We start from the raw sequence: 19,962 nt of genomic DNA, 5'->3' as shown, positions 1-19,962 counted from the left end.
AAGCATGATGTAGTCATTATCTGGTAATACATTAATATAGATATTACCTGGTAATGCATTAATATAAGCATGATGTAGTCATAAAGATTACATGTAATGCATTAATATAAGCATGATGTAGTCATTATCTGGTAATACATTAATATAGATATTACCTGGAAATGCATTAATATAAGCATGATGTAGTCGTAGCCATCAGTTTCATTACCTGGTAATGCATTAATATAAGCATGATGTAGTTATAGTGATTACCTGGTAATGCATTCATATAAGCATGATGTAGTCATAGTGATTACCTGGTAATGCATTAATATATGCATGATATAGTCATAGCGATCAGTTTCATTACCTGATAATGCATTAATATATGCATGATGTAGTCGTAGACCTCCCCCGCCAGACGGTTCTCTGGCCTCCAGGGGAAGATGACAAACTGGATGCCCAGGAGAGGGACCAGGATCAGGGTAGCTCTCACTGCCTTCATGTACATGTTAGACTCTGCCCGGTGGGTGTCCCTCAGCTTGGTAACCAGCACCCGCACGATGTTCAGCAAGAAGAACAGATTCACCTGGGAAAGAGGAGAAAGAAAGGATTTTATAAACGGCTGAAAATGGTTGCTGCATCTGAAAGGGCTGCAACCTAATCTGATTATAATGATTTTGTCTAAACAATGGAAGTCTAAACACCAGCATAGGACACCATTTGCTTTGATTGATGTGTTGCACATTCAACAGTATAACAATACATGATTTTTGGTCCAATGATGGCTACCTACGTATTAAGTTTTGATCTAGAAGAACATCCATGTACCATTATGTTCTACCTGGAACCAAATGGGTTCTACCTGCCACCTATAATAGTTCTTCAAGGATTCTGCTATGGGGACAGCCAAATAACTTTCTACGGTTCTAGAGTGTAGGATGTAGCTTACGAGCAGCGCTGCCATGATGGGCCCGTGGACCACATAGAGCAGGTGGGTCTCAACACTCATCCAGCAGCTACAGGAAGGAGAAACATTCTCCGTCACACAAGGCTACAAACGGACAATGAATTCCTCTTCTTCTCTTTCTATATCTGTTTACTGCAGCTTACCACACAGCTGCTCTGTTTATTTACAATACTAGTGCAGAGGACCATCACTCACTTGTCATCAAAATACTTCTTCCTCGCTACGGCATGGATGGATGCAGGCACTAAGGGAAACCCTGGAAACCAGAAGACAGACTGTAAGGACATCTGCAAAATGTCAATTCATCAATTCATGAATCAATCAATGAATGATGTTGTGTGTATTATGACGTAAACAGCTATAATGTGGTTATTACAGTAATTAGTATGTAATTCCTCAGTTATAAGAGTAACTTCTTGTATATCTTCTGTATTTTCTATAGAAGAGGTTAAAGGGGAAGTTCACTGAAAATACAAATGAACATGAACACAGCTAAGGTAAGTGGAGAAATCATGTTTATTTGTATTTTGAGTCAACTATCGCTTTACGGCTGTTAAGCAGCATTTAAATATCCTTTAAGGTAAAGATACCTGGCAGAGCAGACAGCCAATGGAAGCCCTTCCTAATTCAAAACAAGCTTATACTATCCTACAGGTGGAGGATCTTAATTTGACCTATATTGTCACAGCAAAATAATCCTGGAGCAACAGGATTTGAACGTTTAGTCCATAATGTTGCTTGATCGGTGGTTAGGCTATTAGCTGGCCAACAGTAGGAAACATGAAAAATACAATACTGTTACAGTAATATAACCGTGTGTTAGTGTGGGTTTTCAGTGGATTTATGTAAATCACGAAGCTGTGGTGTAGGAAATTTGTTGGCAATAAAAGTGATCAAATTAAGATCATCCTCATCATGTTGTCCACTACAAGCTGAACAAGAACAAACCCACACTGAGCAATTTCCTCTAATAATCCAGTCTTGTTAAATCCTTCTCCATTAACAACACAACCATACCAGTGTTTATTGGGGGTTTCATCTTAGCTGGGCCATAATCAGATTAAACAGATGAATCCGAGCAGCGGGTCCGTTTAGAAGTGATTTATCAAGGCCCTACGGCCATATTGGCTACAGATGGACTAGCTGGATGTCCTCCATCCATTCCTCGGGGTGGCTGTGTGAAAGACACTGTAGCTTCTGCCCCAAGGTTATATCACGGCATCTTTAATAATGGCCGACCATTCACAGTTATCGTATCACTTATCGGACAGGCAGGGCTCATATTATAACACATCGCTCCTCCTTTAAACAGGGGGGAGAACAGAACAGACAGTTAACAGCGGCTATCCAATAGGAAGAGCTACTAAAGCTGTCAATCTGATACAGGGTTTGGTGGGGTTGACACACAGGGAGTGTCGCAGTTAACAGTGACCTCAGGGTTGTCTCTGATCCTGTGTCCCGACACAGATTGTGTCCCATTGTGTTGTGTGACACACAAGCTGATCTACGTGTGATTCAGCGACGGTGGGAGCTGTTTACAATGTTATTTTATTTCTACAGTGAGTACAGGGTGATGAAATATGAAGATAGGCTATGAATCATGATATAAGAGCGCAGAGGCCTCCAAGGCTAGGTGAGTTTATGGTTTTGAACACACTACAACATGCAACAGGCTGCTATAAAGACTTATTGCTGTATCATGTTACCTCAGACGTCATTAGAATAGATAGATTAGATGGTGAAATACATGACCCAAAAACAGATGGGCAAGTTGACAAGGTTATGAGTTCAATTCCAGCGAGGACAACATAACGGTGAAAAACCTACATCTGGTTTGTCTGTTGAATAGCTAAACAACTGCAGAATACATATAATGTAACATGTTCAAACGTAAAATAAAGCGTTAACAAAGGGAATAATTATCACTGACTATCATGACTAGCCATCAAGTGAATCATTTAATTACTGTCTGAGAATGCTGTTTTGGGAGAAGAGGAAGTATGTACACTACCGGTCAAAAGTCCAGGTGACTAACTCATGAAGCTTTTTGAGAGAATACCAAGAGAGTGCAAAGCTGTCATCAAGTGGCTATTTGAAGAATCTCAAATATAAAATAGATTTTAGTAGAAAGAAGAGGAAGGGAAGCGCAACTAAGATACACAATAGTACATTTTGGTAGACAGAAGGTGCTCTTTGGTAAAAGGGGTGAACTGGTCATCAGAAAGAAAAAAGAAAGGAGGACCAAAGCACTCTTCATATAATTAATTAAAATGCCTTTATTTGTATGGCATGTTCAATAGAAACAAAATCTGACGCGTTTCGGCTGCATGGCCTTCGTCAGGGAGTACAAAGAAATAATACAATGTCCTCTTTTGAACAGCTTTTCCAATTAGCCCTAATTTGAAGAGGGAATGGTTACAAAATTGACCATGATAGTTTGTTGGTGATGTGGACACCAAGGAACATAAAGGTCTCAACCTGCTCCACTGCAGCCCTGTCGATGAGAATGGGGACGTGCTCGGCACTCCTTTTCCTTTTCCTGTAGTCCACGATCATCTCCTTTGTCTCCTAATTTGGGTAAATAAAAACCCCTATTACGCATTCCTGCGCATGTCTCCCTATTCCTTTATACCAACGTGACATATGGGCTTTGAGCACACTATTATATTGAACGCTGAGCTGTAGTCAATGAACAGCATTCTCACGTAGGTGTTCCTTTTGTCCAGGTGGGAAAGGGCAGTGTTGAGTGCAATAGAGATTGCGTCATCTGTGGGTCTGTTGGGGTGGTATGCAAATTGGAATGGGTCTAGGGTTTCCATGACGATAGTGTTGATGTGAGCCATGACCAGCCTTTCAAAGCACTTCGTGGCTACAGACGTAGTCATTTAGGTAGGTTACCTTGGTGTTCTTCGGCACAGGGCCTATGGTGGTCTGCTTGAAAAATGTTGGTATTACAGACTCGGACAGGGACAGGTTGAAGATGTCAGTGAAGACACTTGCCAGTTGGTCATCGCATGCTCGGAGTACACGTCCTGGTAATCCGTCTGGCCCTGCGGCCTTATGAATGTTGACCTGTTTAAAGGTCTTGCTCACATCGGCTATGGCGAGATTGATCACACAGTTGTCCGGAACAGCTCTCATGCATGCTTCAGTGATGCTTGCCTTGAAGTGCACATAGAAGTCGTTTAGCTCGTCTGGTAGGCTTGTGTCACTGGGCAGCTTGAGGCTGGGCTTCCCTTTGTTGTCCGTAATAGTTTGCAAGCCCTGCCACATCCGACGAGCGTCGGAGCCGATGTATAGTCCTGTATTTTATGCTTTGCCTGTTTGATGGTTCATCTGAGGGCATAGCGGGATATCTTATTAGCGTCTGGGTTAGAGTCCCGCTCCTTGAAAGCGGCAGCTCTTACCTTTAGCTCAGTGTGGATATTGCCTGTAATCCATGGCTTCTGGTTGGGGTATGTATGCACGGTTACTGTGGGGACAACCTCATCGATGCACTTATTGATGAAGCCAGTGACTGATGTGGTGTACTCCTCAATGTCATCGGATAAATCCCGGAACATATTCCAGTCTGTGCTAGCAAAACAGTCCTGTAGCTTAGCATCTGACCACTTCCGTATTGAGCGAGTCACTGGTACTTCCTGCTTCAGTTGTTGCTTGTGTGCAGGAATCAGGAGGGTAGAATTATGGTCAGATTTGCCAAACGGAGGGCGAGAGAGAGTTTTGTACCTGCCTCTGTGTGTGGAGTAAAGGTGGTATAGAGTTTTTCTTTTCTCTCTCTGGTTGCACATGTAATTTGCTGATAGAAATGAGGTAAAATGGATTTAACTTTCTCTGCACTAAAGTCCCTGGCCACTAAGAGCTCTGCCTCTGGATGATTTTGATGGGAGTGGACCCTCTCGCTTCGACTATTAGTCTCTGCAATTAACCTTTTGCATTGCTTCAATTGCTGGCTATAACTAATGCAGAATTGCATACAATTTAGAGTTTGGTTTTTGGTTTAAAGGGAGTCAGATGAACTTGCGGATACCATTTTTATGTCTCTGCGTCCAGTATGTAGGGAGTTAGAGGTAGTTTTGTGAGCCAATGCTAACTAGCGTTAGCGCAATGATTGGAAGTCTACCGGAACTGCTAGCATAAGTAGAAAAATGCCTTAATTGGCCAAATCTCACACTATCTCTTTAAGCTAATGGGATCCCTGATCTGTGGTTAAGGCGGGTAGTAAGACTCACCCCAGCCTAGGAGGTAGTACCAGTGTAGGTGCTGCTCCTCGGCGAACACAGCCACCACAATGAGCGTGTGCAGATAGATCCCCTCACACAGCATCCAGAAGTAGTTACAGCCCAGCATGTACATGTGGAAGAAGTGCAACACCTTACAGCCAACCTGCAGGGGATTAGGATCACAGAGATTCACACAGAGACGACAACAACAACACCAAATAACAATAACAACAACACAAAGCCCAACGCCCAACCAGCTCTGACACGCTTCAATGGGGCAGATGTCTGTGTGTTGTTGTGAGTCTGGATGACCAGATAGTTACCAACAATGACAAGAAACTGCCATGTGGGGAATCGTAAGTGACTCGTTTAATTTTGTTCTTGATAAGATGTCTTGTTTTGAGGTGTTTTGACTGATCAATGCTAATATGGCTGAAATTCGTTAGCTAGCTAACCCAACAACTGTAACGATATATTTGAGACAACAAGTGCTCATTGTGCACATTTATTTATGTTTTCAATAAACATTGGAAAAAAGATATAGTTTACATGTTGTCAACAATCTAGGCCAACCAGAATGTTTTGCCCCATAGTTGCACACGCATCGGTTTTGTTGCTAAATAATCAACCCGTCTATAGGGAATATGGTTCCACTTGGGACGGGCCCATGTAGATTCATTGACTCCTCTAGGTGTTGAGATTTGTGGATCTCAGCACTCTGTCTCGGAACATGTGTGCTGATCTGATTAGACAATTCTGGCATTGGTAGCAGCTACATTTACATTGACATACAAGTACAGCAGCAGTTAAAAGTTTGGACACACCCAGTCATTCAAGGGTTTTTCTTGATTTGTACTATTTTCTACATTGTATAATAATAGTAAAGACATCAAAACCTGGAAATAACACATATGGAATCATGTAGTAACCAAAAAAGTGTTAAACAAATCAAAATATATTTTAGATTCTTCAAACTAGCCACCCTTTGCCTTGATGACAGCTTTGCACACTCTTGGCATTCTCTCAACCAGGTTCACCTGGAATGTTTTTCCAACAGTCTTGAAAGAGTTCCCAGATATGCTGAGCACTTGTTGGCTGCTTTTCCTTCACTCTGCGGCCAACTCATCCCAAACCATCTCAATTGGGTTGTGGTCGGGTGATTGTGGAGGCCAGGTTATCTGATGCAGCACTCCATCACACTCCTTCTTGGTCAAATAGCCCTTAAACAACCTGGAGGTGTGTTGGGTCATTGTCCTGTTGAAAAACAAATGATAGTCCCACCAGGTGGGATGGCGTATCGCTACAGAATGTTGTGGTAGCCATGCTGGTTAAGTGTGCCTTCAATTCAAAATAAATTACTGACAGTGTCACCAGCAAAGCACCTCCACACCATCACACCTCCTCCATGCTTCATGGTGGGAACTACACATGCAGAGATCATCCGTTCACCTACTCTGCATCTCACAATGACATGGCGGTTGGAACCAAAGATCTCAAACTTGGACTCATCAGACCAAAGGACAGATTTCCACCAGTCTAATGTCTAATGTCCATTGCTTGTGTTTCTTGGCCCAAGCAAGTCTCTTATTCTTATTATAAAGGCCTGATTGACACAGTCTCCTCTGAACAGTTGATGTTGAGATGTGTCTGTTACTTGGACTCTTTGAAACATTTATTTGGGCTGCAATTTCTGAGTCTGGCAACTCTGCAGCAGAGGTAACTTTGGATCTTCCTTTCCTGTGGCGGTCCTCATGAGAGACAGTTTCATCATAGCTTAACCCATGGTTTTCGCGACTGCACTTGAAGAAACGTTCAATGTTCTTGAAATGTTCCGGATTGACTGACCTTCATTTCTTAAAGTAATAATGGACTGTTGTTTCTCTTTGCTTATTTGAGCTGTTCTTGCCATAATATGGACTTGGTCTTTTACCAAATAGGGCTATCTTCTGTATACCACCCCTACCTTGTTACAACACAACTGATTGGCTCAAACACATTAAAAAGGAAAGAAATTCCACAAATGAACACCTGTTAATTGGAATGCATTCCAGGTGACTACCTCATGAAGCTGGTTGAGAGAATGCCAAGAGTGTGCAAAGCTGTCATCAAGGCAAAGGGTGGCTACTCCGAAAAATCTAATATAAAATATATTTTGATTTGTTTAACACTTTTTTGGTTACTACAGGATTCCATATGTGTTATTTCATAGTTTTGATGTCTTCACTATTATTCTACAATGTAGAAAATAATAAAAATAAAGAAAAACCCTGGAATGAGTAGGTGTGTCCAAACTTTTGACTGGTACTGTATGTCTTCTAGACGCTTGTCCCTGAGGCCCGTATACGCAGAATATGCAGCATACGCAGCCTTCAGAACCTGTCAATCGCTCACAAACTCTTAGCCATACAGTGGCCACTGTTTTCTTGTGGGCCTTCAATGTTGCAGAAATTCTTTGCTCCAGAGCACTCAGGACATCAGACTGGGGTGAAGGTTCATCTTCCAACATGACAACGACCCTTAGCAGATAGCCAAGACAAGGCATGAGTGGCTTCGGGACAAGTCTCTGAATGTCCTTGAGTGTCCCAGCCAGAGCCCGGACTTGAACCCAATCAAACATCTCTGGAGAGATCTGAAAATTGCTGTGCAGTGACGCTCCCCATCCAACCTGACAGCGCTTGAGAGGATCTGCAGAGAAGAATGGGAGAAACTCCCCAAAGGTGTGCCAAGCTTGTAGTGTCATACCCAAGAAGCCTCAAGGTTGTAATCGCTGCCAATGGTGCTTCAACAAAGTACTGAGTAAAAGCTCTGAGTACTTCAGTAAATAAAATACTTTTCTAAACCTGTTTTCACTTTGCCATTATGTGGTTTTGTGTGTAGATTGATGAGGACACATTTTAATTTAATACATTTTAGAATAAGGCTGTAACGTAACAATGTAGAAAAAGTGAAGGGGTCTGAATATTTCCCAATGCACTGTATGTCTCCTCCTCCTCTATGTCTTTTACCCTCCTCCTCCTCTACCCTCATCTACCCTCCTCCTTCTTTACCCTCCTCCTCTAACCTCATTTACCCTCCTCCTTCTTTACCCTCCTCCTCCTCTTCCTTCACTTCTACCCTCCTCCTCCTCTACCCTCATCTACCCTCCTCCTCCTCTACCCTCATCTACCCTCCTCCTCCTCTACCCTCATCTACCCTCCTCCTTCTTTACCCTCCTCCTCCTCTTCCTTCTCTTCTACCCTCCTCCTCCTCTACCCTCATCTACCCTCCTCCTCCTCTACCCTCATCTACCCTCCTCCTTCTTTACCCTCCTCCTCCTCTTCCTTCTCTTCTACCCTCCTCCTCCTCTACCCTCATCTACCCTCCTCCTCCTCTACCCTCATCTACCCTCCTCCTTCTTTACCCTCCTCCTCCTCTTCCTTCTCTTCTACCCTCCTCCTCCTCTACCCTCATCTACCCTCCTCCTCCTCTAACCTCATTTACCCTCCTCCTTCTTTACCCTCCTCCTCCTCTTCCTTCTCTTCTACCCTCCTCCTCCTCTACCCTCATCTACCCTCCTCCTCCTCTACCCTCATCTACCCTCCTCCTTCTTTACCCTCCTCCTTCTTTACCCTCCTCCTCCTCTACCCTCCTCCTTCTTTACCCTCCTCCTCCTCTTCCTTCTCTTCTACCCTCCTCCTCCTCTAACCTCATCTACCCTCCTCCTCCTCCTCTACCCTCCTCCTTCTTTACCCTCCTCCTCCTCTTCCTTCTCTTCTACCCTCCTCCTCCTCTACCCTCATCTACCCTCCTCCTCCTCTACCCTCCTCCTCCTCTTCCTTCTCTTCTACCCTCCTCCTCCTCTACCCTCATCTACCCTCCTCCTTCTTTACCCTCCTCCTCCTCTTCCTTCTCTTCTACCCTCCTCCTCCTCTACCCTCATCTACCCTCCTCCTCCTCTACCCTCATCTACCCTCCTCCTCCTTTACCCTCCTCCTCCTCTTCCTTCTCTTCTACCCTCCTCCTCCTCTTCCTTCTCTTCTACCCTCCTCCTCCTCTACCCTCATCTACCCTCCTCCTCCTCTACCCTCCTCCTTCTTTACCCTCCTCCTCCTCTTCCTTCTCTTCTACCCTCCTCCTCCTCTACCCTCATCTACCCTCCTCCTCCTCTACCCTCCTCCTTCTTTACCCTCCTCCTCCTCTTCCTTCTCTTCTACCCTCCTCCTCCTCTACCCTCATCTACCCTCCTCCTCCTCTACCCTCCTCCTTCTTTACCCTCCTCCTCCTCTTCCTTCTCTTCTACCCTCCTCCTCCTCTACCCTCATCTACCCTCCTCCTCCTCTACCCTCATCTACCCTCCTCCTTCTTTACCCTCCTCCTCCTCTTCCTTCTCTTCTACCCTCCTCCTCCTCTACCCTCATCTACCCTCCTCCTCCTCTACCCTCATCTACCCTCCTCCTCCACTACCCTCATCTACCCTCCTCCTCCTTTACCCTCCTCCTCCTCTTCCTTCTCTTCTACCCTCCTCCTTCCTCGTCTTTCTCTTCCGTCCTCTTCCACCTCCTGCTATTCCTCGGCTTCTCCCTCCCTCCCTCCCTCCCTCCCTCCCTCCCTCCCTCCCTCCCTCCCTCCCTCCCTCCCTCCCTCCCTCCCTCCCTCCCTCCCTCCCTCCCTCCCTCCCTCCATGACTCCTGGCCCTTACATGGAGTCCAGATGTGCCATTACAAGTATACTGAAATACAGTTCACTCATCACTAAGGTCTGTTGGTGTGATCTAAACACTTCATTTTTCTCACCACATCATAACCACATTTAACCTCAACTTGAATGCCCAACTGAGGTGTCCAGGCTAATGTAACGGGACAGTCTGTGTGGTTAAGGTACTAATGTCTGACAAAGTGTGTGTCTCATGTCTTTGGCCTAGTCCTTCGTTAGACCTGAGCACTAGGGACCCACTCCTCTCGCTACTGGCAGACTAGGAGTCTCTACTGTGATCTGCCAGAGAGAAAGAACGCTTGTTCCTTTTTGTTCAGAGAGCGCATAGTCTATTCTCCCAACAGAGTACCACATCCCTAAATCACACATGCAGAACACAGACCGATCCAGTCTAAATTTGGCGCTCCAGAATTTCAACATGTGCAGTATGTGCAACCAACTGTGATGGGATTTTTTTTTGTTCCACCCCTCGAAATCAAGACCATGTTGTCTGAGGTGTGAAAGACAAATTTAGTTCTCCCGCTTCTCAAAGCAAGCAGATTATAATACATTTAAGACAGATTGGGAAAGATGGTTCCGAGCCAATGCTGCTAGAACATAGCTATTCATATTGTAAGGTCGGGTTAAATAATGATAATCCATGGACACTGCGACTTCAGAAATGACTCAAGGTTTAATCAGAGCAACGAAACATCTTCAGTGGACAAATAAAATGAGAAATCATATGAACAGAGAGCTGGCACCTGCTATGGCACCAGAACCTAAACGGAGGAGATATCCCAGCAATCCCTGCTCTATAAACCAGAGCCCTAGCATTCGGTATCAAATTAAACGTTTTCCAATTACATTCCCACAATATTTATTGTGAAAGCTGTCATTCCTTCCTCCCTGTCTGTTGGATCACCAGGGTCAGCTGGTATATCTGAGGAAACAAAAAACCTTCCACTGTGAATATGCCAGATGGATTAGGCTTGAAGTCTGTTTTTCCAGTGAGAACATGATGGTACGGGGAGAAGAGAAGAAGAGAGACTAGAAATCAAACCCAGACGGTAGTTATTTTCTTTGACTGGATAAACTGAAGGACATCTCTAAAGTGATGTACCAATCGAGAGCATGATAACAGGACCTTACTGTGAACATTCAACCAGGAGTTTTTACTAACCATGTGACCTAACCAGGAAAAAACGAACGTATCTACTCAAAGGTTACCCAACTGTAGCCATTTCTCTGGATCAAGAAGATCTCTGACATTTTCTAGCTTGTTTTTAATTATTATTGATACTTTTTGGGGGAACAGAAGCCGGTCGACTCAGTAACTCTGTCTTGCACAATACCATAATCAAATCATTTCCTCAAAAGGTGGACAATAAAAATGTCAAATAAAATACAATACTTAAAGCACCAGAAAGGGATGATCCCAGATACAGCAACGCTACATTCCATAGAGGCAGATTTACCATGTTCACCTTAACAGGCCTCAGGATTCAAAGAATTCAGGTTCGACTTAAACTCAACAAGTGGCAACTGTTCAAAAGTCTGACAGAGGACAGAGTCTTTGAGTGCTAAGAGAAGGATAACTCTGGGCTGTCTGTGCACACCACATCAAAGATATGCAAAAAATACTCATATCCTAACGAACACTCTTAAAAAAAACATCTGCACTCCAGTTGATTGAAACTGATTGTAAACTCATGAAGTAAAACCGAGCTCGAGGGCTGTGTTACGTTTTAAGAATGAAAAAAAAGATTATTTTGAAAATATCATGCAGTGAAACCCTGAGACTTATCTATCGTCTTCCCCTTAAATTGTTTTCATTTTATAGATGAAATGTGTAAGACTTACTGGATTTTATAGATGAAATGTGTAAGACTTACTGGATTTTATAGATGAAATGTGTGAGACTTACTGGATTTATAGATGAAATGTGTGAGACTTACTGGATTTATAGATGAAATGTGTGAGACTTACTGGATTTATAGATGAAATGTGTGAGACTTACTGGATTTATAGATGAAATGTGTGAGACTTACTGGATTTATAGATGAAATGTGTGAGACTTACTGGATTTTATAGATGAAATGTGTAAGATTTACTGGATTTTTTTTAGATGAAATGTGTGAGACTTACTGGATTTATAGATGAAATGTGTAAGATTTACTGGATTTTATAGATGAAATGTGTGAGACTTACTGGATTTTATAGATGAAATGTGTGAGACTTACTGGATTTATAGATGAAATGTGTGAGACTTACTGGATTTATAGATGAAATGTGTGAGACTTACTGGATTTTATAGATGAAATGTGTAAGATTTACTGGATTTTATAGATGAAATGTGTGAGACTTACTGGATTTATAGATGAAATGTGTGAGACTTACTGGATTTATAGATGAAATGTGTAAGATTTACTGGATTTTATAGATGAAATGTGTGAGACTTACTGGATTTATAGATGAAATGTGTAAGATTTACTGGATTTTATAGATGAAATGTGTGAGACTTACTGGATTTATAGATGAAATGTGTGAGACTTACTGGATTTATAGATGAAATGTGTGAGACTTACTGGATTTTATAGATGAAATGTGTAAGATTTACTGGATTTATAGATGAAATGTGTGAGACTTACTGGATTTATAGATGAAATGTGTGAGACTTACTGGATTTATAGATGAAATGTGTGAGACTTACTGGATTTTATAGATGAAATGTGTGAGACTTACTGGATTTTCTAAATGAAATGTGTGAGACTTACTGGATTTATAGATGAAATGTGTGAGACTTACTGGATTTTCTAAATGAAATGTGTGAGACTTACTGGATTTATAGATGAAATGTGTAAGATTTACTGGATTATCTAAATGAAATGTGTAAGACTTACTGGATTTATAGATGAAATGTGTGAGACTTACTGGATTTTCTAAATGAAATGTGTAAGACTTACTGGATTTTATAGATGAAATGTGTGAGACTTACTGGATTTCTCTCCACTACATCTGTGTTGTTGACCACTGCTATGAGGTAGATGAGGGTAAGGGCGGAGTTGAGGACATAGGAAACGAAGAGGTTCTTATGAAGCGTGATCCTTTGGCAGCTCAGGTTCCTGAGTGAAGACAAACATACAGCATAAATAATAATGTTAACATTTGATATGTGTCTGGCTGCGGTTACCCAAGCAGACATTCACAGACAGAACTACAATAAACATTGACAAAATTATTGTTATTTATTTTATTAGGATACCTATTAGCTTTTGCAAAAGCAGCAGCTACTCTTCCTGAGGGTCCACACAAAACATAACATAATACAGAACAATAATAGACAAGAAAAGCTCAAGAACAGAACTACAGTTGAAGTCGGAAGTTTACATAAACTTAGGTTGGAGTCATTAAAACTTGTTTTTCAACCACTCCCCAAATTTCTTGTTAACAAACTATAGTTCTGGCAAGTCGGTTAGGACATCTACTTTGTGCATGACACAAGTAATTCTTCCAACAATTCTTTACAGACAGATTATTTCACTTCTAATTCACTGTATCACAATTCCAGTGGGTTTACATACACTAAGTTGACTGAGCCTTTAAACAGCTTGGAAAATTCCAGAAAAGTATGTCATGGCTTTAGAAGCTTCTGATAGGCTAATTGACATAATTTGTGTCAATTCGAGGTGTACCTGTCGATGTATTTCAAGGCCTACCTTCAAACTCAGTGCCTCTTTGCTTGACATCATGGGAAAATTATAAGAAATCAGCCAAGACCTCAGAAAATAATTGTAGACCTCAACAAGTCTCGTTCATCCTTGGGAGCAATTTCCAAACGCCTGAAGGTACCACGTTCATCTGTACAAACAATAGTACGCAAGTATAAACACCATGGGACCACGCAGCCGTCACACCGCTCAGGAAGGGGACCACTTTCTGTCTCCTAGAGATGAACGTGCTTTGGTGCGAAAAGTGTAAATCAATCCCAGAACAACAGCAAAGGACCTGGTGAAGATGCTGGAGGAAACAGGTACAAAAGTATCTATATCTTCAGTAAAACAAGTCCTATATTGACATAACCTGAAAGGCTGCGCAGCAAGGAAGAAGCCACTGCTCCAAAACGGCCATAAAAAAAAGCCAGACTACGGTTTGCAATTGCACATGGGGACAAAGATTGTACTTTTTGGAGAAATGTCCTCTGGTCTGATGAAACAAAAATAGAACTGTTTGGCCATAATGACCATCGTTATGTTTGGAGGAAAAAGGGGGAGGCTTGCAAGCCGAAGAACACCATCCCAACTGTGAAGCACAGGGGTAGCAGCATCCTGTTGTGGGGGTGCTTTGCTGCAGGAGGGACTGGTGCACTTCTCAAAATAGATGGCATCATGAGGTAGGAAAATTATGTGGATATATTAAAGCAACATCTCAAGACATCAGCCAGGATGTTAAAGCTTGGTCGCAAATGGGTCTTCCAAATGGACAATAACCCCAAGCATACTTCCAAAGTTGTGGGCAAAATGGCTTAAGGACAACAAAGTCAAGGTATTGGAGTGGCCATCACAAAGCCTTGACCTAAATCCTATAGAAAATTTGTGGGCAGAACTGAAAAAGCATGTGCAAGCAAGGAGGCCTACCCACTTGACTCAGTTACACCAGCTCTGTCAGGAGGAATGGGCCAAAATTCACCCAACTTATTGTGGGAAGCTTGTGGAAGGCTACCCAAAACGTTTGACCAGAGTTAAAGAATTTAAAGGCAATGCTATCAAATACTAATTGAGTGTATGTAAACTTCTGACCCAATGGGAAAGTGATGAAAGAAATAAAAGCTGAAATAAATCGTTCTCTCTACTATTATTCTGACATTTCACATTCTTAAAATAAAGTGGTGATCCTAACTGACCAAAGGCAGGGACTTTTTATTAGGATTAAATGTCAGGAATTGTGAAAAACTGAGATTAAATGTATTTGGCTAAGGTGTATGTAAACTTCCGACTTCAACTGTATCTACACTTACAATAAGAGCATCGAAATAAAAAAGGTCCTGTGGTGAAACAATACTGAGAAAACATACAGAACCATAATATAGCCAAAAGCCAAAAGATAAAGCTGGTAATCATATTTTCTAGTGTGAAAATATTCATGGAATACTGGGGAGTACATAGGCTATATAATTTTGACAGTGTACAAAACATGAAGAATACTTTACTAATATTGATTTGCACCCCCTTTTGCCCTCAGAACAGCCTCAATTCGTTGGGGCATGGACTCCACAACTGTCAAGCGTTTCACAGGGATGCTGGCCCATGTTGACTCTAATCCTTCCCACAGTTGTCTGGATGTCCTTTGGGTGGTGGACCATTCTTGATACACACGGGAAACTGTTAAGCATGGAAAAACCCAGCAGCAGTTCTTAACACAAACTGGTGTGCCTGGCACCTACAACCATACTTTTTTCAAAGGCACTATTTTGTATTGCCCATTCATTCATTCATGTCTCAATTGTCTCAAGGCTTGCAAATCTTTCTTTAACCAGTCTCCTCCCCTTCAGCTACACAGGGATTATAGCTTTCACCTGGTCAGTCTATGTCAAGGAAAGAGCAGGTGTTCCTAATGTTTTGTACACTCAGTGTAAATCGTTAGTATATGAAATATTAAAAATCCATTCACAGTTGATATTTACAGATTACAGTATCTTCTACAAAGCTGGAGGTCTATTATTATTACAATTAGCCATAATAAAACTTGTTTTCATCCTTTCTGCATGTTGCCATAAAAACTGTAAAATTAACATATTTAATCCTAACAAAAATGTTCTGACCTTTGATGTAGTAAACAGGACAATAAATAACATAAACCATTGGAACGACTGGCCCATAATGACTTAGTCAGATGTTTCAGTCGTCTGTGAAATAGGTTAAAACAGAGAGTCATTAGAATGAAATGTCTGAACCAAGGAACCTCATATACTAAATCAAGATTGCCATTGTAGTCAGAGCACGCTGTAAACTGGTATAACAATGGACAATAATTCATAACATTCTCTCAAGCAACACCAAAGGGGCTGAAATAATTTGCTTTGGTTCACCCATGTTAAATACTAGCACACACGACACCCTATATAGAATCACAGCCTAAACAGATTATTAACAACTGTATTTGAGGCCCCATGTGGAGCTTCCTGATTATCACGGATCAGCAGTCATCAAAGCCTCAAAAACATCAAATTATTCTCTTTTCTATCAAAAGTTAGGAAAGTAATGTTTCCAATTTTTCATCAACCAGGCTTCCTAAAACAAGCAATTGATAACCTTTTACTGCAGTGGGCTAAATCAGGGTCACACAGTCTTTCTTGGTAGTCTTAAACAATCTACATCTACAATCTACATCAACATCTACTTGAAACAAAGTATCCACCTCACACACATGGTTATGGGCTTAAACAAGAAGACACCTACACCATGTCAGATATAGAGATGAAAAGTATTCCATTTTGAGTCTGCATCCCAATATTACACTTTATATACATCACAGAAGACTGAAATATAACAAAACTGTTTGACATAGAAACACTGGACTTTTGGCTGTTTTTTTGTAATTATGTTTATTAATGATGAAATTATAAAAAATATGAACATTCCACCCATGAGACCACTAAAAGGCGTTTTGGTCATTTGACTGCAGGAAATGGTGTTTACTGGAGTGAAATAGTGAAAACACTTTGTGTCCAATGTGTGTACACTTCAGCAATCAATGTCCTGTTATCTGTCTCCAGTCATAAGCTAATGTTGCAGTCTTAATGTAAATGTGTTGTTTATAGAAGAAGGAGATCTCAGAATGGCAGCATTAGTAAGGGTTGTGGGTCGGTAGTGTGTTGGAGAACAAGGCTACCATTAAATGGCCCAACACAAGTAAAAAGACAAAGGAAGTGTCTTAACAGAATATCTTCAAACTAGGATGAGTAGAAAATAGGACAGAATCACTTTCTTTATCCCAAGGTGTTATATTGGGGTATGGATGTTCTCTGGCCACACCTAAACAAGCAACCACATTTAACTTCCTGCCATTTAACTTCCTGGCAGAGGAAACCAGGTTTTTAGGCTAAAATGTCCTGGTACTCTGTAAAGTTCATGATGGTCAGATGACATGAAAATAGAGGTCTTTGACCATGCACACCAGTGGCAGGTTTGGCCTTCACAAGAGCAATGCATATGCAGAAAATACCTCAGCCCTACTGTACAATATTGTGGTGCATCTTAGATGTTATGTGGCTATTTTGCTTTCACTGGGACTGGGGCTCTTGATATGGTCAACGCAACGACATCATGAACTCTATCAAGTACCAGGCCATTTTTGCAAAAAACCTGGTTGCCTCTGCCAGGAGACTAAAACTTGTCCGCAAGTGAATGTTTCAGAAAGACAATAACCCCAAGCACACATGAAATTCCACAAAGAAATGGTTAATTGACCACAAAATCAACATTTTCAGTATCTGTGGTTTGAATTGAAGAGGGGGTCCATAAGCACAGATGAAGGATATCAAGGATCTGGAAGGATTCTGTATAGAGGAATGGTCTAAGATCCCTCCCAATGTGTTCTCCAACTCATAAAACATTTCAGAAAAAGGCTCAGTGCCATTATCCTCACAAGGGAAGGGTGCTGGAGTATTGAAAACAGGGGATCCAATCAATTTGACCCTTATCTTTGTTTTTTATTACTTGTTAAACAAAATCTCTTTCTCTGAGTAAAATCATGATTAGTATTAGTATAAAATAATATTATTTGTTTAATAGTAGCTCAGTATTTGAATGATTTATTTTATACAGGCTTTTTTATTATTCTTTATCTAGGGATCGAATAATTCCGGACAAAACACAACCATTTTTGACAACTGCATCATGTAGGACAGGCTCAGATAACCAAGTGATGCAGTATTTTTTAAGCTAACCCAACTGTATTTTTCCACGGCTAGTCAGAGTATTTTTATTGGCGAGTCCTGGCAGTGCTAAAGTGGAGACCATAAATAAGAAGACAGTGCAGCTGTACCGCATCAAATACCACTGTAAACTGCACATCTGGAAAGTCTAATACAACATTAAGACTTTAACGTTGAAAGAGATCAGCCTTAAATACATTGCCATGCTTATAAAAGTGATGCTCCCTTAAAATCAATGCTTTGCTTGCTACCTATAAAACTTCATGGAGATAATAATTAGCTGATCGTGTTGGTCTTCCGTTAAAGCTTTACAATGCCAAGAAAGGATGTATTCTATTCTCTTCTTGTCAAGACACAGATACAGAGTAGTTTGAGCGTTTTACTTTTTGCTATTACGATGTGCACCTGCACTCTGTCTTACAGGGTTGGTGTCAATTCTGAACTTCTAAACTTAGCCTAGTTCAATTCAACCCATGAATGGAAATTTGAATTTGAATTGGCCATACCCCACAGGAAGCAGAATTTCAATTGAATTAAAGGAAGCAGAATTTAATTTATACCAATTCAAAGAAATTCAACTGAGACATTAAACATATTCTGTCTCCTTCCTTTGACAAATATTTTGCTAAAAGCTTCTGCATCTTCTTACTAAAGAACACAGATACCATTTCAAATATTATTTTAATTATAACTCAGAGATGTACAGTATTTTGTTTGTAATTTTGTTATTAGATGTTAGGTTGTACATTCCATTCTGGAGTGAAAGTGGATTATGAATTGTTAACATACAAAATGATCCTAGAATATTTCCAGACCACTGTAACTTTTTCAAACAATTTTTTCTGAGGATGAGTTTTAGAAATGCAAAGTGTCAAGGACATGTTAAACATAATGTTGGCAACCATACATGATGTCAAAATAAACATGTGCATTTGAATTTTAATGAATTTTCATTGAAATTCAAATTCTGCTTTTTCTGGGGGGTGGCCAATTCATGAATTGAATTGGATTCAATTCGCAATAGTACTCGTTACATTTGGAATGCTCAGACAGGACAGCAATATGGTCCAATTCACACACCTATCAATATAACGTGTTGACACCACTACTGCCTCTGATCTGACGAACCCACTGAACACAAATACTGTGCTTGTAAATGATATCTGAGTGTTGGAGAGTGCCCCTAGCTGTCTGTATTTTATTTGTTTTTAAGAACATTGTGCCATCTGGTTGGCTTAATATCAGGAATTTGATGTATAGCTTTTACTTTTACTCAAGTATGACAATTAAGCACCTTTTCCACCACTGACTGAGCCAAATAACAACTTTTCCAAGTCAGTAGTAGCCAATGTAATGCATAAATGTTGTTTTGGTTCCTGCAGTTATATCCCCCATAAGGTGTCTTCAAGGATAATGGCCCCTAAGCAACCCTATGACTACAGCTGCATCTTGGTTGTTTTTTTCTTGTTTCCTGTTTCCGGTCACAACTTGCAGACTTGTTTACGCTGCTGTGCGTTTTTGTTGCCGATCTTACTTTGATACCTGACGGTTTTTTACTTTTTCATTACCGTATATTTTTACTTTTTCCCTCACTCAACTTTTTTCATTCAACTTTTTCACCCCGGAGGTTTTATCTGGACATGGTTCGTCAGGACTTCAAACAGCCGAAGCTAAGTAACATTAACATGATGCCTTCTAATTGCAGTCGTTGTACTTATAATATACAGGAGAACGATCGCCTTACGGCAAGGATAGCTGTGCTGCAAGCCCAGCTTCAGACGCGATCGTTAGGCAAGGGTAATTTCAGTGTAGGAAAGGATGAAACAGCGTCTGTGCCACCAGTAAGTACAGATAGTAACGTTAGTATAAACCCCCTCGCACGGTCCCCGCAGCCGGACATCTTTCTCATGGCTTCTGGAGGGAAACGCTGTAGGAATGCTCAACCGGTGTCGCTTATTCAGCCGACAGAAACTTTCAACCGGTTCTCCCCATTAAGCGAGTCGGAGTCGGAGGCCGAGACTTCTCTGGTCTCTACTCCTCCCGTTGTGGGGTCTGAGACGCCGACGGCTCCCACCATTAGCTCGCAAATGGAGGATGGCTTTCACTTCAGCAGTAATAAATTTATGAACTTCTTTGAGGAAAAGATCATGATCATTAGAAAGCAAATTACAGACTCCTCTTTA

The 19,962-nt window shown here is 41.3% G+C and overlaps 1 protein-coding gene across 1 annotated transcript in view; it reads right to left on the bottom strand.

The window, feature by feature from the left end:
* LOC106588943 (calcitonin gene-related peptide type 1 receptor) overlaps window positions 1-19,962 on the bottom strand; it is an 82,201-nt gene that overhangs the window by 8,831 nt on the left and 53,408 nt on the right. Inside the window, exons 10-14 of the mRNA XM_045709736.1 lie at window positions 12,842-12,968; window positions 5,182-5,335; window positions 1,145-1,205; window positions 932-998; window positions 350-568 (exon numbers count right to left, since the gene is read on the bottom strand). Of these exons, the coding sequence (XP_045565692.1) occupies window positions 350-568; window positions 932-998; window positions 1,145-1,205; window positions 5,182-5,335; window positions 12,842-12,968 (628 nt within the window). The remainder of the gene's footprint in view (window positions 1-349; window positions 569-931; window positions 999-1,144; window positions 1,206-5,181; window positions 5,336-12,841; window positions 12,969-19,962) is intronic.

This window comes from Salmo salar, chromosome ssa27, assembly GCF_905237065.1.
Source record: "Salmo salar chromosome ssa27, Ssal_v3.1, whole genome shotgun sequence".
In the NCBI taxonomy this organism is placed as follows: domain Eukaryota; kingdom Metazoa; phylum Chordata; class Actinopteri; order Salmoniformes; family Salmonidae; genus Salmo; species Salmo salar.
The sequence above is the reverse complement of the archived record's forward strand: the minus strand, read 5'-3'. Positions and strand labels throughout refer to the sequence as shown.